Source organism: Aedes aegypti, chromosome 3, assembly GCF_002204515.2.
Source record: "Aedes aegypti strain LVP_AGWG chromosome 3, AaegL5.0 Primary Assembly, whole genome shotgun sequence".
Taxonomy (NCBI): Eukaryota; Metazoa; Arthropoda; class Insecta; order Diptera; family Culicidae; genus Aedes; species Aedes aegypti.
The window spans coordinates 166,359,726-166,379,080 of NC_035109.1; the positions used below are offsets into that span (position 1 = coordinate 166,359,726).

The 19,355-nt window shown below is 38.0% G+C and overlaps 2 protein-coding genes across 8 annotated transcripts in view; both read left to right on the forward strand.

Annotated features, from left to right (window-relative positions):
• LOC5563966 (glucose dehydrogenase [FAD, quinone]) overlaps positions 1–19,355 on the forward strand; it is a 53,728-nt gene that overhangs the window by 8,016 nt on the left and 26,357 nt on the right. For 2 of the 7 annotated variants that reach the window (XM_021854951.1, XM_021854952.1), the window contains exon 2: positions 12,400–12,724. In XM_021854951.1, the coding sequence (XP_021710643.1) occupies positions 12,434–12,724 (291 nt within the window). In that variant the 5' untranslated portion in view covers positions 12,400–12,433. Of the gene's footprint in view, positions 1–12,205; positions 12,321–12,399; positions 12,725–12,867; positions 14,492–14,552; positions 16,246–19,355 lie in introns of those variants that run through there. The other 5 variants (XR_002502655.1, XM_021854950.1, XM_021854949.1 and 2 more) reach the window with 5 other exon arrangements.
• LOC110679628 (glucose dehydrogenase [FAD, quinone]-like) lies at positions 16,337–17,921 on the forward strand. Its single transcript, XM_021854965.1, has one exon. It carries the CDS (start codon positions 16,362–16,364, stop codon positions 17,904–17,906), a length of 1,545 nt encoding a protein of 514 aa, XP_021710657.1. The 5' UTR covers positions 16,337–16,361; the 3' UTR covers positions 17,907–17,921.

Sequence of the window (19,355 nt, forward strand, 5' to 3'; positions counted from 1 at the left end):
AAGTTCAACACTTTTGCATATATTCATTTTTTTTTGTTTGAAACTCGTGGAATACTTCTAATTTTGAATCATTTTGTTTAAATTCCGGTTATTAAAGAAGTTGCACCTGATTTTTTTTTTGCGGCTAGGATAAATATCCCAAGAAAACTTTACACTCTGAAAGTCTCAAAATATTCTTTCGGTGAAAATTAGATTTTTTCAGCTTTCGGGGTTGTTTTCCACATTAAATTAAAGAAAACTCATTTTTGCAAGCTGAAACTGTCCCATACATAATGTATGGGAAAGTTTTCACCGCAAGAAACTTTTTAACCTTACAATTTCAAAATCTCAGCTCAGAAGCTGGACGTTTTGAGCAAAAACAGTGTCAAACTTCAATGTAACTAATCGATCAAATTTTCAGTGCTATCAATTGTTTCTTTTTTTTTATTTAAACTCTTGTAAATTCTAGATTTTGCTTGGTTTGGTATAATTAAAAGCGTTTTTAAGCAAAAAGTTTAAATATTTCAAGGTAGTGGTACAAATTTTCAAAATTGTCGCGGAGCACCTGCCAAGGCTTCACGGAGCACCAAGTGCTCCGCGGAGCACGACATGAAAACCACTGGCTTAGACTGACTACACATATCAATGGTTGCTATTCCGTGATTGACCAAGGCCAGTGAAGATGCACAAAGAATCAACTATAAATTCGGGTGAGATTGGCCATAAACTTTTTCAGTGTGCATAATTCAGAGCCTCTATTGATACAAGGTCAATATCGGCGCCGGCCACGTCCTTGCAGTTAGGTGGGATTGGGGGAAGGAATGTTAGTGCGTAGTCTTTGCTATTTGGAGACCGTGTTTGCCTCTGCTTCCCCACAAAGGTTACTGGTTACTGGGAGGGATTGGGAGCATCGTTGGGTCACATGATTCACTTTGATGAGCGATTAGGCCATGATAAACAATTGTTTGTGAGATATAAACATGCCTTTGAATATAATATATTTTTTTAAATGATATGAACAATTTCCAAGTAGAAGAAAATAATGTCGACACTTAAAGTGACGAACTATTCAAAGTTTGTTGAACAAATATCTAAACGCATCATTCCTACCGCGGTTAGGACGATTCAACTCATATGAAAAGTAAAAAAAACTCGATTGGCTGGACCATCAAAAAAAAAAAAAATGTAAAACATAAATAGTTTATAAATAAGAATTTATGCCGACACTCATAGAGACGAACCATTCATAGTTTGTTGAAAAATCAAATTGCCATTTCACCGCTGAACGATTAGATGTGGTCGTATAAATTTTACAGATTTGAATTAAAGCATGAAACGAGCTCACCAATTGATACTTCATCCTTGACTGAGCAGCCACAATCCACTTTCAGCTTCACGTAACGTAACAATTCGACGACACAATGAAAAAAAAAAAACTCTTGCTTGCTCGGGTTGTTCAACTTGTACTGCCTCTGCCCAGAAGTGCAGAATAAACCAACTGGCGTTTACATTTTTTATGGCTATTTTTGTTTGACCGTTACAATGAAGCACGTGCTGGCAGGTACGAAGATACTTAAAGAGGAATCGAGGAAATTTTCTTCACAAAAATATCCTCGACCGGTAAGATTCGAACCAACTACCCTCGACATCGTCTTGCTAAACAGCTGCACTATCTGAGTCCCATGTTGAAGAGCGCATACCATATGAAACAGTATAATTTGTTAGTTAATATGCATTTTTAACTGCCAATATCTCAAAAACCTGACGCTAAAAAATTTGAATTAAGAAATCCTAAATTAAGTAAATAACGGTGTTTTTTTTTGTTATTTGAACTTCTAAGTAGTAAAGTCATAACACTTATCTTATTATAAAAAATCGTGGTATGTTAGTAACAAAATCTGTTGTAATTCTGATGTAATAACCAAATTCTGTCTTCATCCTCACTTCAAATGATTCAGTCTTAAGGAAGTTCTTCTGCCACATATTGTTTCCAATGTTCGTGGTTACTTACAAAGCAAAGCCATGCCAAATGTGTTCGGGGACGAATTTCGATCCTGTTGATGATGTTTTTGGATTGACTTGCCTGGTTAATTATGTGAAGTACCATCGTAATTGTTATATCATATACGTAATTAAAAATCGTAGGGCAAAATTCTCTTAGGGCAATTCGCCTATTCTTTCCTTATAACGTGTTCATCAACTAGCGATTGGTTTAGTCAGTCAACAATTGGCGTATTTACCCTAGTTAATAATAGAAGGTGGTCTAAAAAATCGGATTCGTTTGAGCGTTAGACTGGGAATTTCCAATGAACACGTTTTTTTTCGATTGGTAGCCATAAATTGCACAAGCTTGAGTTGATTACTTATCACTACTGAGAATCGAAAATTGTTTCATAGGTACGTTATGTAACTGATAAACCGGCACAGGCATCTTATCATTAGAACAGGGTTGGAAAGCGTATAAGGACAGATGGTTACAATTTGACACAGCTGCTCGATGGTGTTGTTGTTCTGCTTCGTTTTTTAGCGTCTCGGTAGAGCCATAGACAGCTTCTCAGTGTTTATGAGCACTTTCACTGTTGTTGACTAAGATTTTTTTTTGTCAATTTACCATTACTACATTAGTATATTTAGACACGCAGCTATTTGGCAAGACCATGCTGAGGGTCGTGTGTTCTACCTAAGTGACATTGGTAGCTGAATGCAATCTGATTCAGCTAAAATGCTGTTTTTACTGCTGATTCCAGCTGAATAAGTTGTTTTGGAGCTACCAATGTTACCCGGACAATCCCGCCGGTCGAGGCTCTTTTCTAGTTCAAATGGTGCTTGACTGTCCAGCGCAAAGAGCAGTGATCGCCAAACTGCGGATTGCATGTTTATCGTGGCCCACGAGTCCATTTCTAATTTGAGTGCGATCGTGCCCATATATTGTGATGCCATGACGTATGCTGTACACTTCGTATCTTCTTTATGGGAATCAAGGTCAGATTTATTTTGTTATTTGTTTTGTTCTTCTCAAAGCTGTTCTTGAGTTCGTTTGAGTTTCCAATACAAAGCTTCTCCGAGATGAGCCAGCCTCGGGCTGCAAATCTCGTTAATAAAGATAATAATAATAATAATAACAAAGCTTCTTTAACCCATGAAGATTTGTTTTATATCTTTAAAAATTATTTTGAAAGCTAAAGATGCTGAAAGTTCTGAGCAGCTATGAGAAAGCATTTTTCTAAGCTTTCGAAAAAGCCCAGAGGTTTAATCAACAGTTCAAAAGTTTGTAGAAGAAAGATATGAATTAGTACTCCGGAATTCTGAGGGAAATTCGTATTCATTTATTTGAACACAACGCTGTTCCAAGATGCTGGATGATTGCTCTCCTTAGCCCCTCATTGGATGTGCTCATGAGAGATTGACTTGTAAACAAGAATGTAGGAAAACTCAATCTGTTTTAGCACGATAAGCCCCTAGCACAGAAGTGTGTTCCGGTTACCATACGGTGGATGTTTGCACAACGGATATGACATATCAATAAAATTTACAACTTACATCAACAGTCGGATTAGCGAATGAACTGACTAACATGAAAACGCACGCACAAAGGTTGACAGCCCTTGCGACGAACTGCTTTATACAGGTGACGTACAAACACTTACTGATGCGGTTCATGAGATTACTTTCGTTGAAATGGAACATAGAGCGCATAGAGGTCTCTAAAGGCCACATAGGCGGTGAATGATAACATACCTGTAAATTTAAAAAAAAAACGAGATTAGGTTTATAGAAATATATTAGTTATGACTGTAAAAAAATAAAGAGTTCTAAACACAATACAATTTAAAATTATCTGTAAATTATCACTAGATAAATTAGCATTTTTTTCATTACACTAATTTTTTTGTTGTCGCTGGCTAAACTCTCTAGCTAAACTCTTAGTAAATCTCTCAACGGAAACATTCTCATTAGAGTGTGTAACCGTGATATTTTTTTTTCTTAAATTTATTTCGCTTTAAACGTACCTCACAATCTTACCAAAAGAAGAAAGGTGATAAAAAGACTTTTAATATACTACAGCCCAGAAAATGTTGGTGGTTTAACAGGTATGGAAATCATTTGTATTGCCCAAAATAATCAGCCCCAAAAGAAAGCAATATATTTCATCAATCCTCGCCTGTTTTTTCTATTAAGAAACTTTATAATGATCTATGAATTACTCATATTTTCATATTACAAACAAAACGCAGTGGTGTGTACCACGTTTATTGGAAATAATTAAAAATTTTTGGAGGACCAAGAAGATTATAGCACAAAAAGTGCCTGTATCCATCAAAAACTTCATAAATATCTTCAATTTAATCAATCGACTTTTATGCTCAGTTGGTTTTTATTGCTGAACTGCGCTGATCAAGCAGAAAGATGTTGATGATCGTCAACGCTCAATGAACTTGATAACTCCACTATAGGCGCTCAGGTGGCCAATAATCGAAAAAATGGCTTGTTTTGATAGATTTTTCTTGTACATCATTCCATGGTAAACATTTCTTTTAAGATGTTCCTGGAATATCAAGGCAAGAACTTTTATAGATCAATTGATACAGTATGTCAAAGTTAGAGTTTTTAAGAAAAATAAAGAATTCAGTGCAAACACAAGGTATACATTGAATACAATATACTGCATAATCGTAATATTTTATACAGATCGTTATACACTGTCCGAGAGCTTATTCACAAAGCTATTTTACAACAAATTAAATGAAATAAAAATTCTTACTTTAGGTCGGAAAAATGCGGGGAGTGCACTGACAAAAAAAAAAATTGATTTTTTATCGAAATTTTACACATCCCGTACTTTTTTGTCCCAAGTTGTCCCAGGCTAAAATTTATTTCCAAGGGACTTTGAGATGTAATCTAAAGGATTATTCCAATATTTTTAACCATTTTCTATCAAAAACAGCTAAACATAATTCAGAAAATTTACTATTTCGCTATAGGTCCTATTCAAAAGTTAGCCTCGAAAACTTGTTTTTGAAAATAAAACATCAAAATTGTATCATAAAACCCATAAATACGACATGAGATGGCAAAAATATTTTTGGCCACCAGTCTGTATGGAAACCACCCATAGTGAACTCATGACCTACTTCTTAGTTGAGCATCAAGTTACCCTAGAATCAAATGATCTCTACTCATGAGCTGAGCATTTTCAATGCCTAATCCTGAGACCTATATTCTGTGGAGTCCTCGGAGGATCAAAAACATCAGGACAAATCAATATCATACTCCATTGACTTATGTGAATAATTAAATAACTGTACCATTCTCAAAAACTATTAATAGAGTACCAGTTGCGGTTCAAGATCTTTAGCCTATATTCGATAAAGATCTTGGAGAACCAAGAAGATACGTACAAATTAATACAAACATTAATTTGCTTGTAGATCCTTCTGTGGTTCTATGGACTATACTCTACACACTCAATTCAGAATGCCGAATCTCTGCTACTATTTACCGAGAATTGCACAGTCGTGTGGTTGGCAAACAAACTTTATGAGATCTTTAAAAACAATAACCGAGTACCAGCATATCGGGATTCATTACTAAGAAAGCTGAATCTCTATTCAAATTACACTGTTCGACAAAAAAAGTCAATCTGAATGCACAGAGACCGGACAACCCGGGCTTGAAAGTATAAAAATAAACAAAAATAATGGCGTTTTCAGAATGTTTGTGTCTGCCCCAGGTCATTTTTAAAATATACTTGAACTTTTTGCATTTTTTATTTAAATAAAAATATATGTATATCAAATATTCCATCATTTGCGATACTTTAAAAATGGGGAGGGTGCAAAAAAAGGGGGGAGGGCTTCCTGCAAATCTTATTACAACTCTTCATATTGGACTTAACGTTTAAAACATTATATGGTACATGAATTCCGCTGTCCTGAATATAAAACACTGTGTCGGTTTATTGATCAGATTAGATTTTTAAATAAAAAATGCAAAAAGTTCAAGTATATTTTAAAAATGACCTGGGGCAGACACGAACATTCTGAAAACGCCATTATTTTTGTTTATTTTTATACTGTCAAGCCCGGGTTGTCCGGTCTCTGTGCGTTCAGATCGACTTTTTTGTCGAACAGTGTTATTAAACTAAGATTCTGTGTCGTATTTAAAAACTTTCAAGAGATCATTGTTTACGATTGTAGATCCAAAGCACTAAATTCAATGGTGTTATTAGAAGACTAAGCTCATCCATGCAAATCCCGTTGCAACGTCGACAAGTACTGCAAATTTCAATACTCATTCCGTTAGATCATAATGTTGGAATGAGATTCTCTTTTTTAACCAGGGGTTTCGCGTAAGTGTCTGTACTCCGCCACTCCCCTTTTGGCCCTTCATACAGCGGTATGTTGAATTCAGATTTGTAATGACATTTGACTTTACTGTTGAGTGGTACTGGAAGTAGAGCAAGAATCAAGCAAGGATGGTGGCTACATAAATACATACATACCACGAACATCCATGAAAATCAATACAATACTTACATCAACGATTAGGAGTCTGTATTGTAAACTAAAAAACATCTACAGTACTGAACAGAATAAAGTTCGCAAGTGGCCGTTTTTTCATACCAAGAGGTTAAATTTGGAGGCCTGGATCTCGACTTCTAGTGCTTCGATTGACCTGAAATTTTCACCGTAGCTTGAAAGTAACCTGGAATTTGCTAAGATAAAAAATTACAGCATTTGACACACAAACTTTTTAGCTATCGCAAAATTCCAATTTTGACGAAAACGGCAATATTTTGAGTAAACAGTAATTTTTTTAAGAACATATACATATACTTTTGTATGTTCACAATACAAAAATGCTTGAAAATTTAATCTCCCATATCTTTATTACCATCCTTATCATAAAAAAAGTGTTCCGTGAAATTTTCAGCTTTTTCGGTGGTGATTTAAAGGTGGCCCAAAGACTAGAAATCACTATCGAGAAATTTTGGCATGTTTCTCCAAGGTAAGGGGTTTTGAAAAGTAAACCCTTCCTTCTTGTTTATAACCGGAAGTTATAAACCAATTCATTCGAATGTATAATGTGTTAAAATTGCAAAATTGTTTCAATGAGAACTTCAATGTGTGGTGAAATCTTAACTGTAAGAAGAAGACAAAGTAGTTTTTTAACAGAATCATTTGACATCAAGGAAGAAATTCGAATGCAAAAATCCTTTTTATACACCTGCTTGAAACAAATTTCTGATTCTATGATGCTCAACAGATCATGTCCAGATGAAATGTTCTTCGTAAAATCGAAGCTAATGGAAATTGAAAACAGACGGCTTCAGAACTATAGTTTGAAGCTGGAAGGGAGGCACAGATCCCGGGTAGAGGTGAATAACTAAATAATGGTAAAAAAAGAACAAATTTTGCAGTTATGTCTAGTTTAACCATTATTATGTTATTAATATATGACATACATATCTAATCAATAGCAAAACATACAATCATATCAAATTTGTTATTGGTATGTTATACTTGAAAGTCATGTAATAACTAATCAGTAACAAAATATACTATCATGGTAAAATTAGTTATTTGTGCTAAACTACTAAAAAAACATTAAGGGTATTCACTTGAGAGCGCAAATCACTGCGTAAGTCATGCTAAATTAGTTATAGCAAATGTTTCATGAAACTGCGTAAATAACCAATGAAACCTTTCAGTAAGTTTAAAATCAATCGTAGAATGCTTTGGTAATGTCGGTGTGTCACTATGGATCAATGCACGAGTTCATTATTTGATGTTTGAGCGGAGCCGTGTTATTTATGGGACCATGGCAACGAATGAATACGGCACCGCTCAAACGTCAAATTAGTGAACTCGTGCATCGGTCCATAGGAATTCCAAACAAATACAAATGTTACGTGTTACGGAAAAGGCTGAAACCCCATTCAACTGCAGGAAATTGTAAATAATAGAGATTAAAATAGAAGATGCTGTACAAATTTAAGTGCACACTTGCAAATAAAATCACATGTTGGTCATTCTACGTCTACGTGGTTCCCGTTTACGTTGGTCTCGTGACTAGTAAAGGTAGTTGAACCGGGTACACGGGATACATGGCTCCTTGTAGCATGTGAGATAGAAATTACACCTATTTGGCTTTGTCATGTACTGCCGTTATACGCATAATTGTCCCATGTTCCAAAATATGCAATCGAGAAAAACACGTTTAAAGATTTTAACACATTTAGGCCTCGTACTGACCAGGTGCGTGGTAAATTAAATTAAAATCTTTACAATAGTATAAAGCAGGGGTTTTCAGCTTTTTTGGCTCGCGGAGCACTTTTTGAAATAAAATTGTTGCGCGGAGCACCTGCTTTTCGTCATCCCTTCGTTTGAAATATGGATTTTTCAAATTCATTTCTTTTTTCGCTGAATTCAGCAAAGTTTTGTTGATTTTTGCCTAGCTGAATATTGATGCTTATTGTCAGTATCAATTTTCTGAATTTCAGCGATTTTTTGTCAGTTTTCAGCTATTTGGTTAGCGGAATCGATTATGTGTGTATAATTCCTATGAAAACCGTGAAGTACGATTTATTTTGCTCAATCTCTCATCATTATGATTTTATTTTTAAATTATAATTCAAATCCGAAAAAATTGTTTTCATTTGATTGCGCAACCTTTTTTTTGTTTCAAATTTGATTTTTCGTCAAATATTCAAGAAAATCGTGGCTTGAAATTGGCAGAACTGCTTTGGTAGGGAAATTTTCCGACTTTCGTTGTAAGTGTGAAAAACTGAACGAGTCTTTGTAGCAAAATATCTTTTAAACCTTTTTTAATATGTCTGAACTGCAAGTTCAACACTTTCGCATATATTCATTTTTTTTTGTTTGAAACTCGTGGAATACTTCTAATTTTGAATCATTTTGTTTAAATTCCGGTTATTAAAGAAGTTGCACCTGATTTTTTTTTTGCGGCTAGGATAAATATCCCAAGAAAACTTTACACTCTGAAAGTCTCAAAATATTCTTTCGGTGAAAATTAGATTTTTTCAGCTTTCGGGGTTGTTTTCCACATTAAATTAAAGAAAACTCATTTTTGCAAGCTGAAACTGTCCCATACATAATGTATGGGAAAGTTTTCACCGCAAGAAACTTTTTAACCTTACAATTTCAAAATCTCAGCTCAGAAGCTGGACGTTTTGAGCAAAAACAGTGTCAAACTTCAATGTAACTAATCGATCAAATTTTCAGTGCTATCAATTGTTTTTTTTTTTTTATTTAAACTCTTGTAAATTCTAGATTTTGCTTGGTTTGGTATAATTAAAAGCGTTTTTAAGCAAAAAGTTTAAATATTTCAAGGTAGTGGTACAAATTTTCAAAATTGTCGCGGAGCACCTGCCAAGGCTTCACGGAGCACCAAGTGCTCCGCGGAGCACGACATGAAAACCACTGGTATAAAGAATAGCTTGTTCATTAGAGTCAAGAGTTTGTATTATGGAAATAAAGTAAATTTAGTTACAAAATTCAAAGTGGGACTGTTATGCCTAGAAATGCAGGGTTTTTGGTGAATTTCTACGCATAACAGTCCCACTGATAGTAGTGACCAATGATGTGCTAAGCATACTGCTGTAGATAACCGTTCTTACGTATAGATTGTACCGAATGTAGAGGCCGTATATCCTCAAGACAATGTTAAGGCACCTAATGACGGCTCAAGTGACATGTGCCAAACGGAGCCACGTGTGGGGAAGTGAAGAAATATGATTTTATAGTTTAGGATGGAAAGCCAAGTTTTCTGTATGTGTGATAATGAGACAATGAATGAGTTAGTGAAAATGAGTGGATGAGTTATTTAGAGAGTTTATAAGATGTTCTAAATTCATATATCGACTTTTCCAGCTGCAGGCTAGACAGAAACTCATCTGCGAAGTCAAGGTTATTTTGCGGAGTAAATATTTAACTCAAAATTCATGACACAAATCTTCACACGATTTGACATTTATTTGGACTGGTTTGGCAAAATCTTGATATTCGATACATCGCAAATTAAGCTTCAGAACCTCCAACATATTTGCCACTTGCACCGAAGAACCAATAATCCGGAATAACCTAGTATGTGGCCAGGTCATCCAAAACCTTTTAAACTATTCTTCTTTTGATGGTTGGTTTGACTTTATTAACGAGATTTTTAGCCCTGGGCTAGTTCATCTCGGGACCAACGGCTTTTGACTTCTTCTTGACTTTATCAAGTTTGATAAGTCGCAAGATAAGTCTCAGAACCGCCAATATAATGGTCACCTCCTCTGGAGAACAGGGTATCCAAAACAACCTGGCATGTTATCATGTTATCCAAGAACCTTTGAATTACCCTTCTTTAGCCTAGATTTGGGAATTTATGTAGTTTGATGTTGGCAGCTAGGTTTCAGAACCGACGGTTTAGAAGCCATTTCCCCCAGGGAATCGGTATTCGGAACAACCCAGCATGAGGCCAAGTTTCCCAAAAACGGTCGAACTATTTTTATTTAGACTTGGTTTGCTAAATCATGAAGTTAATTAGTCGCAAGCTATGGACTCGAAATTAAAGTGGTTACATTTTTTTCTAGTGGGATTATTTCACTACTCCCCGTGATAAATCCAAAATTACGGTAACTTACCATGATCTTTTTCTTTTTGAAATCTCATGAATTGACATTTTCCTACGAGCCCTATAAACATTTAATGCTATAAGAAATCCGCACTGTGGTTTTGGGGCCCCTAGAGGCACGGGGCCCGGTGCGGGCCGCACCCACCGCATCCCCTAGCTACGCTACTAAGTCGTCCTAGTTTATAAATTATGGTCCCAGTGTAATGTTGCCTCAGAGTTGAAGTTTCTCAAACTTATATGAGACGGATATTCTTTCAAAAACATCAAGAAATCGAATGAAGATAGACTCATTCACCAGAACCGTGAAGAAGTGCTCGTTTTGTCTCATGTAACCCAAAAAATGTGGAATAAAGAAACACGTAACCGAGCTTCTATCTTGCATCTCATGAATAAATCAATCAATCAAGCTGATGCACAATATTATCTTTGTAATATAATGAAATGATACAAAAATAAACCAAAATTTTTTATCAGTGCACTTGGAGTAGATTTAAATTTGAAGAGTCGTAAGCTCAAGATAATGGTTCATATCCTTGCTCTTTGATTAAATTTTTATTTTGCCAAACAAATAATAGTGTTGATGCAGAAGATAATTTCTGATTTTTAGTATTATTTTTCCGGAAACAGCCCGATGTTCCAATACGGATATTCTTCCTTTATGTTGTAATTTTACACAGACAGACACTTAGTTGAATGAAATATACAAAAAAGTTCGACAAGTAAAAATGATGTGTGAATCAATCATAATATATTGTTGAGCGAATTGCAATTTTTCAATAAAGAAACCTCAACTATGATTGATCATTAAATTTAATTTTTTACCCGTCTGAATGAAATGTTTCCCAGCCAGTCCAACTAATTTCACGTTGGGAAAAAAATGGTTAACCTATCAGTTATACCTATAAACGATTCCAGGCTTAGGAAGTAGCACATAATAGCATGTAACTCCAAACGGTAAATGATCTTCACGAGAAAAAATCTGGACAGAAGAGGGAAGGGAATTGACACTCTTCGGCACAAATGTGTGAAGAACAAACTAGGTGCGTTCTCCCACTTTGTAACGTTCGTATGCTACGTTTGGATACTTTGAATACATAAACGTAATTTAATCCTACTTTTCAAGCAGAGCACTGATTCTCATTGATCAATCAATATTCACAAGCTTCGTAATCTACTCAAGCTTCCAGAAAAAAAGGGAAACAATGCACTCTCTCTCTCTCTTCAAAGGTACGCCACTGCACTCCACATTTGTTGACATTAGAATTGTAAACTTGTGCTGTAATGAAATTAGCTTCCGGTGTGAATGTTATCCGAGAAATGCATGAATTCACTCACCTGAATAGATAAGTAGCTGAACCGAGCGTTGCATCCGTTCGTAACACCGGCATCACCACCACGCCTTCAAGTCGGCGCTCAAAACAAACAGAATACAACGACGTTAGAAGATATCTCGGCACGGTGTCTAGCATTTGAACAGTTTGAAACGAATTTGTGGAGCCGTCGTCAAACAAAAAAGCTTATAAATATTCGCTAGTCATTACACAAACCACAACAAAAAGTGATACACACTCCTTCATCAGTCTATCAGAGGGCATTTGCTATCAGAAGTCAAACAGCGCACCAACTGCAGATACGCTTAATATTCTATAAATTATCCCTCCAATCAACCAGGTATTCCAGAGTGAAAGCGGAATTCAAACGAGGTGGACAACGCTCCCAACGGAAACGTACCTTTCAAAGGACAACAGTGAAATCTAATAACATTCCTCTTCTTCATTTCAGGTGTTGAGGAGCATCGACCAATTTCAGCTCCAGGATGGAGGCACTACTCAATAGTCAGTGCGCGGCGCAAAGCCTTGGGCCAGCGAATCAGCTATTTGCAATGCTGATCCAAACGATTATGGCTGCCCAGTGCAGCATTTCTCCGCCAGATATGTGGCCCAAGGATTACGGACCAACGGCGCTGAACGAAGGCCTCCAGGAGTATGATTTCATTATCGTTGGGGCCGGATCGGCTGGATCCGTTGTGGCGAATAGATTGTCGGAAAACCCAGATTGGAAAATTTTGTTACTGGAAGCCGGAGGTGATCCTCCGATCGAATCCGAGGTAAACATTTTGTTCCGTTTTGGGATGTTCAAAGCACTAATGCATGATTTTTTGGGGAATTTAACACTGTCACTTGCTTCATGGCTATCATTATACTAACTTGGTTTCGTTACACGGTGGTGGTTGAACTCATATTCGTGCAGATTCCTGGGTTATTTTTGCACATTCAGAAAACATCAAGTGATTGGGAATATTATGCCGAAGTATCCGAAAAAGCAAGCAGAGCCATGCCTAATGGTAGCTACTGGCCACGAGCGAAAATGTTGGGCGGATGCAGTTCAATGAACTTCATGCTGTATGTCAGGGGAAATGAACGTGACTATAACAGCTGGGCTGAAAGTGGATGCGACGGTTGGAGTTGGCGAGACGTTTTGGCATATTTCAAAAAATTCGAACGGAATGAATTGTTTGCCAATAGTGATTATCATTCTGTGGATGGTGAATTAAAAATAGGAAACTTTAGCCGAAGTGAGTTAACTGACATGTTAGTTGAAGCTGCTGCTGAATTGGGATTTGCAAAATTGAGTGATATTAACGAGAACAAGTTCATTGGCATGGTGGAGCTGCAAGGAACCTTATACAACGGTAGAAGACAGAGCACAGCGAAGGCTTTCTTGAGTCCGTTGCGTCGACCAAACTTGCACATTATCAAACATGCTCATGTTGTGAAAGTTATCCTCAAAGATTTGTCTGCGACTGAAGTACAGTTCAATCTGCAAAATTCTCGAATATTGAAAGCCAAAGCCATGAAAGAGATCATTTTATCGGCAGGAGCAGTAAATACCCCACAAATCATGATGCTGTCCGGCCTGGGACCAAAGCCTCACCTGAAAAGGCACGGAGTGCAAACGATCATTGATTTGCCTGTTGGGAAAAATCTACAAGATCACGTAATCGTGGCACACTTCATCGCATTGGATCCTGGAATGAGGACTAGCGCCGCATACAAAGATTATATGCAATACCTGCTGCATCAATCTGGTGCCTTTACTGGAAATGGTGGAACTCACATAACCTTATTCCTAAATACTGAATCCAGTAAAAACAAATATCCCAATTTGCAATATCATTACCTATTTTTCGGAAAAGGTGACAACTACCGTATGCCTCAGTTTTTCAAACTAATGGGCTTTCACAAAGAGTACGAACACAGTTTGCTTGAAACCAGTAAAACACATGACATAGCCGTAGTTTGGATAACGCTGCTCAACCCAAAATCAACGGGCCGCATCGAGCTCAAAAATAACAATCCTTTCGAGAAAGTTAAAATTTTTGCAAATTATCTCGACCACCAAGATGATGTGAAATTATTGGTCAAAGGATTGAAGCTGCAGCGTGAGTTTCTTAATACCAAACCGTTGAAGAAATTGAATGCCTCAGAAATTCGGTTTAAGCTTCCAGAGTGCGACAATTTCCCTATAGAATCGGATCACTACTTGGCGTGTTATGTGAGGTTTTTCTCGACTACCATCTATCATCCCGTAGGAACGGCACGAATGGGTCCTAGAGGTGACCAGCAATCCGTAGTAGATCCCCAGCTAAGAGTACGGGGTGTCAGTGGCTTACGAGTAATCGACGCCAGCATTATGCCAAGCTTAGTTAGCGGCAATACGAATGCTCCAGTCATTATGATCGGGGAAAAGGGGGCTGACCTCATTAAAACTGATTGGCTTTCAGTTGATTCATCACATCTTGAGCTCTAACCAAACATCAGATAACAACATGTAATGGTTTGTGTATATGTTGTTTGTTGTTCCGAGTGTAAAGGTATAAGTCCACCATTTAGTTATGCTTTCTATCAATACTGACGAAATTTACTGCCTTCCAGTTGGTACCACTTTTCTTCCATCTACAAAATTCTACTTACGATTGGGCATACACGATCGAGCGCTCGAAACGTGCCTGTAAAAGCATGCCTAATGGATGTTTCTGGCCTAGAGGAAAATTGCTTGGGGGTTCTGGTGCAATCAACGTAATGGTATATATTAGAGGAAACAGGCGGGACTACGACCAATGGGAACAGCTGGGCAATGTAGGTTGGGGTTGGAACAATGTGCTGGAATACTTCAAGAAATCCGAAAATAATGTTAATCCCTCGATTGCTGATTCAAACGGAGGAAAATTCCATGGGAAGGGCGGATATCTAAATGTGGAGTCCTTCAACACTGATGACCCTTTAGTTGATCAAATGATCAAGGCTGCCGCCGAAGCTGGTTATCCCGAAGTGCTGGATATGAATGCCGAAACCCATATTGGATTCAATCGCCTGCAGGGTACTATTGTGAATGGAACTCGTTGCAGCCCAGCAAAGGCATTCTTATCATCGGTGAAAGACCGCCCAAATTTGCACATTATAAAGCATGCATATGCTAGCCAAGTGCTCTTCAATCCCGATAAAAGCGTGAGTGGAGTCAAGTTTCTAATCGATGGGATGCATGAACTCCAAGCGAATGTACGAAAAGAAGTAGTCTTATCAGGTGGAGCCATCAATACTCCTCAACTCCTAATGTTGTCTGGAGTAGGTCGCGAGAAAGATTTGCGTAAACTGAACATTTCAACTATCTCCAACTTGAGTGTAGGCAAAAATCTTCAAGATCACAACGTAGTTCCTATTTACTATAAGGTGCACGCATCAACTGCTCCACCGTTCGATCTGAAAGCAGAGTTTGCCGACCATTTACTGGAGTTTTTGACAAAAAGGACTGGACCAATATCAAATCATGGTCTATCTGGATTGACTGGGTTTGTTAATACAGTAAACGCCACTGATTCGTTCCCCGATATACAATACCACTACTTCATGGGACGAAAGATGTCTGGACGAACGAAACAAATGATTTCACTGATAGGATATGAAGAAGCAGTAGTAAACTCATTATTAGCTGCTGAAGAACAAGCTGATTTAATTGGAATCTATGTGGTGTTGCTCAATCCAAAGTCTTGGGGAAAATTGAAACTTCGTTCCACAAATCCTATTGATAAGCCGTACATAGACGCAGGTTACCTGTACCACATGGATGACATAAAGTCCATGGCTGGTGGAATCCGAATTCAGCAAAAAATAATGGCATCCACCGCGTTGTCGAGTGCTGAACCGGAATTGGTCAAGGTCGACATTCCAGGCTGTAATTCTATTCCATATGACACCGACCAGTACTGGGAATGCTACATCCGACACATGGCGACCACACTCTATCATCCAGTAGGCACGGCCAAAATGGGACTTGATTCGGATCGAGACGCAGTTGTCGATCCAAGACTGAGAGTTCGAGGTGTGAAAGGGCTTCGGGTTGCAGACGCCAGTATAATGCCTTTCGTTGTCAGCGGAAACACCAATGCTCCGGCGATGATGATTGGTGAAAAAGCGTCAGATATGATCAAGGAAGATCACGGAATGGCAGATACGTCACCACATGTGAAGAAAGATGAATTATAGAATGTTAAATGTTTGTTATGTACATTGAGATATTGATGTTTGAGCACAATAAATGGTTTCGCATTCTGTTTGTAGTATTTACTAATCAGAGTTTTGCAAATGAAACTGCAGCACTGGATCACTTGGCACGTAAAGGGGAAGCATATTGGTGAAATAAAACAATGATAGTAATGCAAGGTCGTTTTTTTCTAGTTTGTAGAAATGATCTACGAGCTACAAGGTACGAATATCGATTGGGAATACAAGGCGTTGCGTTCCAGGCGTCATAGTTTGACAAGTGTCGAAGGAGTCAGTTGGCCAAGAGGTCTTGTTCTGGGAGGATCTGGAACGATTGGCACTATGAAGTATGAACGGGGGAATCGACGGGATTACGATGTCTGGAAGCAGCTCGGCAATGTTGGATGGGGTTGGGAAGATGTAGTAGAGTATTTCAATAAATCAATCAGGCACACGGACAAGCTGCATAGAACAGAAGGCTTCCTAAGCGTCGATAACTATGAGGCTCGAGATCGAATTAATAGGCTATTTATAACAGCAGCCAAAGAATTGGGATTTGAACAGTTGAGCAATTTGAATGCGGATCAAAATTTAGGCGTAACATGGGCTCAGTTCATGATTGAAAATGGCACTCGTTGCAGTCCAGCAAAAGCTTTTCTCAACCCAGTCAAACACAGGAAAAACTTGCACGTAATCAAACATGCTTTTGTCACATCCATATCGTTCACGAAGGACGACTTTCCAAAGGCGCAAGGAGTAAACTTTATTTTGAGAAATAAACATAACCTACGAGCTGTAGCCAGAAAGGAAATCATTGTGTCTGCTGGAGCAGTTAACACTCCCAAATTATTGTTACTTTCTGGAATCGGAAGAAAGTCAGATTTAGAACCCTCAAATATAGTTCAACGAGCTGATTTGGGCGTAGGATATAATCTACAGGACCATGTGGCCATACCACTTTTCTACAAATTTACAAAGTCGTCTAAACGAAACATCAACCTCAATTTGGAAAAGGTGCTGAATCTATTTGATTTCGCATTGAAAAATCGTTCGCAGCCCATAACGCATCACCATATGGCAGGTCTAACACTGAATATGAATACATTGAACGCATCTGAATCATTTCCTGACGCGCAAGTGGTTTACCAATTGTTCAAGAAAGGTGGATTTACTTCGTATGGCGTCCTTCGGAAAATTGGATACGATTTGGAAATGATCAGATCAGTTTATCAAGCAGAACAGGAAGCCGATGTAGTGATGGCAATGATAAGCATTCTGGAACCTAAATCAAAAGGAACAATTAAGATAGTTGCTGCAGATCCTTACAAAGATCCCGCCATAAAGCCGGCATACTTTAGCGAATATGAGGATCTGAAGACTCTCATCCGGTCAATTAGAATCCACCAGCAAATGCTTACCACAAATTCATTCACCAAAAACGGAGTCAAGCATTATCGATTGAATATTCCAGCATGTGCGTTCATTCTGTATGATTCTGACGAGTACTGGGAGTGTTACATTCGACATCTTTCCACCAGTATGTATCGTCCAGCCGGAACGGCCAAAATGGGACCTGATAGTGACTCGGAAGCAGTAGTAGACTCCAGGTTGCGGGTTCGGAATGTGCGGAACTTACGAATAGTAGATGCGAGTATAATGCCAAGAATTGTTAGTGCGGGTTTGTTGGCGCCAGCGATAATGATTGGTGAAAAAGGAGCAAACATGTTGAAACAGGATCACCAAATGTGAAATAAATTGATATTGGAGTCATGTACAATCAAAGGCACACTGGTTAAATTTAGTTCATGGGTTACAATCATGGTGCACATACTTCAAAATTCAATTGAAATGAAACTATTGCAACAGACAATGCACCAAATAATTTGAGAATTATTATAGATTGTAGGATTAGAATCCAGCATGGTTCGAACCAAGGTGGATTGGCAGTATAGTACGGAACGTTCAAACGAATCGAGCCTCAGTTTAGAGAATGGACCGTTCTGGACAGCTGGGAAAATGCTCGGTGGATCCAGTGCAATCAACTCTATGATGTATATTCGCGGCAACCAGGATGATTACGACGAATGGGAACGCTTGGGAAATCCTGGATGGGGGTGGAATGACGTGCTGAAATACTTTATTAAATCTGAGGACAAGTGTGATCCGGAAACTTTTGGTAGATATGGAGGAAAGTATCATGGTGTTGGAGGATATTTGAGCGTAGAGCATTATGGTAGAAAGAACGCGTACAGTGAAATACTCAGACAAGCAACTATAGAAGCAGGCTATAAGCAATTGATGGATTTGAACGGAGAGGAGCATATTGGATACGGTAGAGTTCAACTCACGGCGGAAGGAGCTACGAGAGCCAGTACCGCCAACGCTTTTCTGAATTCTATTAAAAATCGCAAAAACTTACACATAATCAAAAACGCATTTGTTGTGTCACTGCATTACGAATCAAGGAATGTTGTTCGTGGCGTTAACATGATCGTCGATAATCAATACTCTTTACGAGCTGTTGCATCGAAGGAAGTCATCCTGTCAGCAGGTGCTATCAACACTCCACAGCTACTGATGTTGTCTGGTGTTGGTAGACGGGATGATTTGGATGCTTTTGGTATACCAATACGATCCGAATTGGATGTTGGTAAGAATCTTCAAAATCACGTGTTTGTGCCGATATTTTTTGGAATAAGAAAACCGATTTCCAATATCTCAGAAATAAGGCAACAAGTATTGGAGCAGCTGTTCGACTTTATCTCACACAAACGAGATACGTTTATCTATCTCAGTAGGATCGAGTTTTTAATGGGTTTCGCAAACACAAAGAAAAGTTCTGCGAAATTCGCAAATATACAGTTTGTTAATATGTTTATTCCAAAAGATGATATTGATTCGGCTCGATCATATTTAGAACTGGGATACAAGAAGAACGTGCTGGACTCAATCAGAACTCACATTCAAGAGCAAGATGTAGCTATAGTTTGGGTTATTGACATTGATCCTAAATCTCGCGGACGTCTTCGAATCAAATCAACGAACCCGTATGAGCATCTATCGATTCAAGCGAGAGTTTTAAGCGACTCGGATGATCTAAATGTGCTCCGCGAAGGCGTTCGAATGCAACAAAACCTATTCAGGATGCAGTCCTTCCAAATCCATAAAACAAAAATGTTGACTCGAATGATTTCTGGG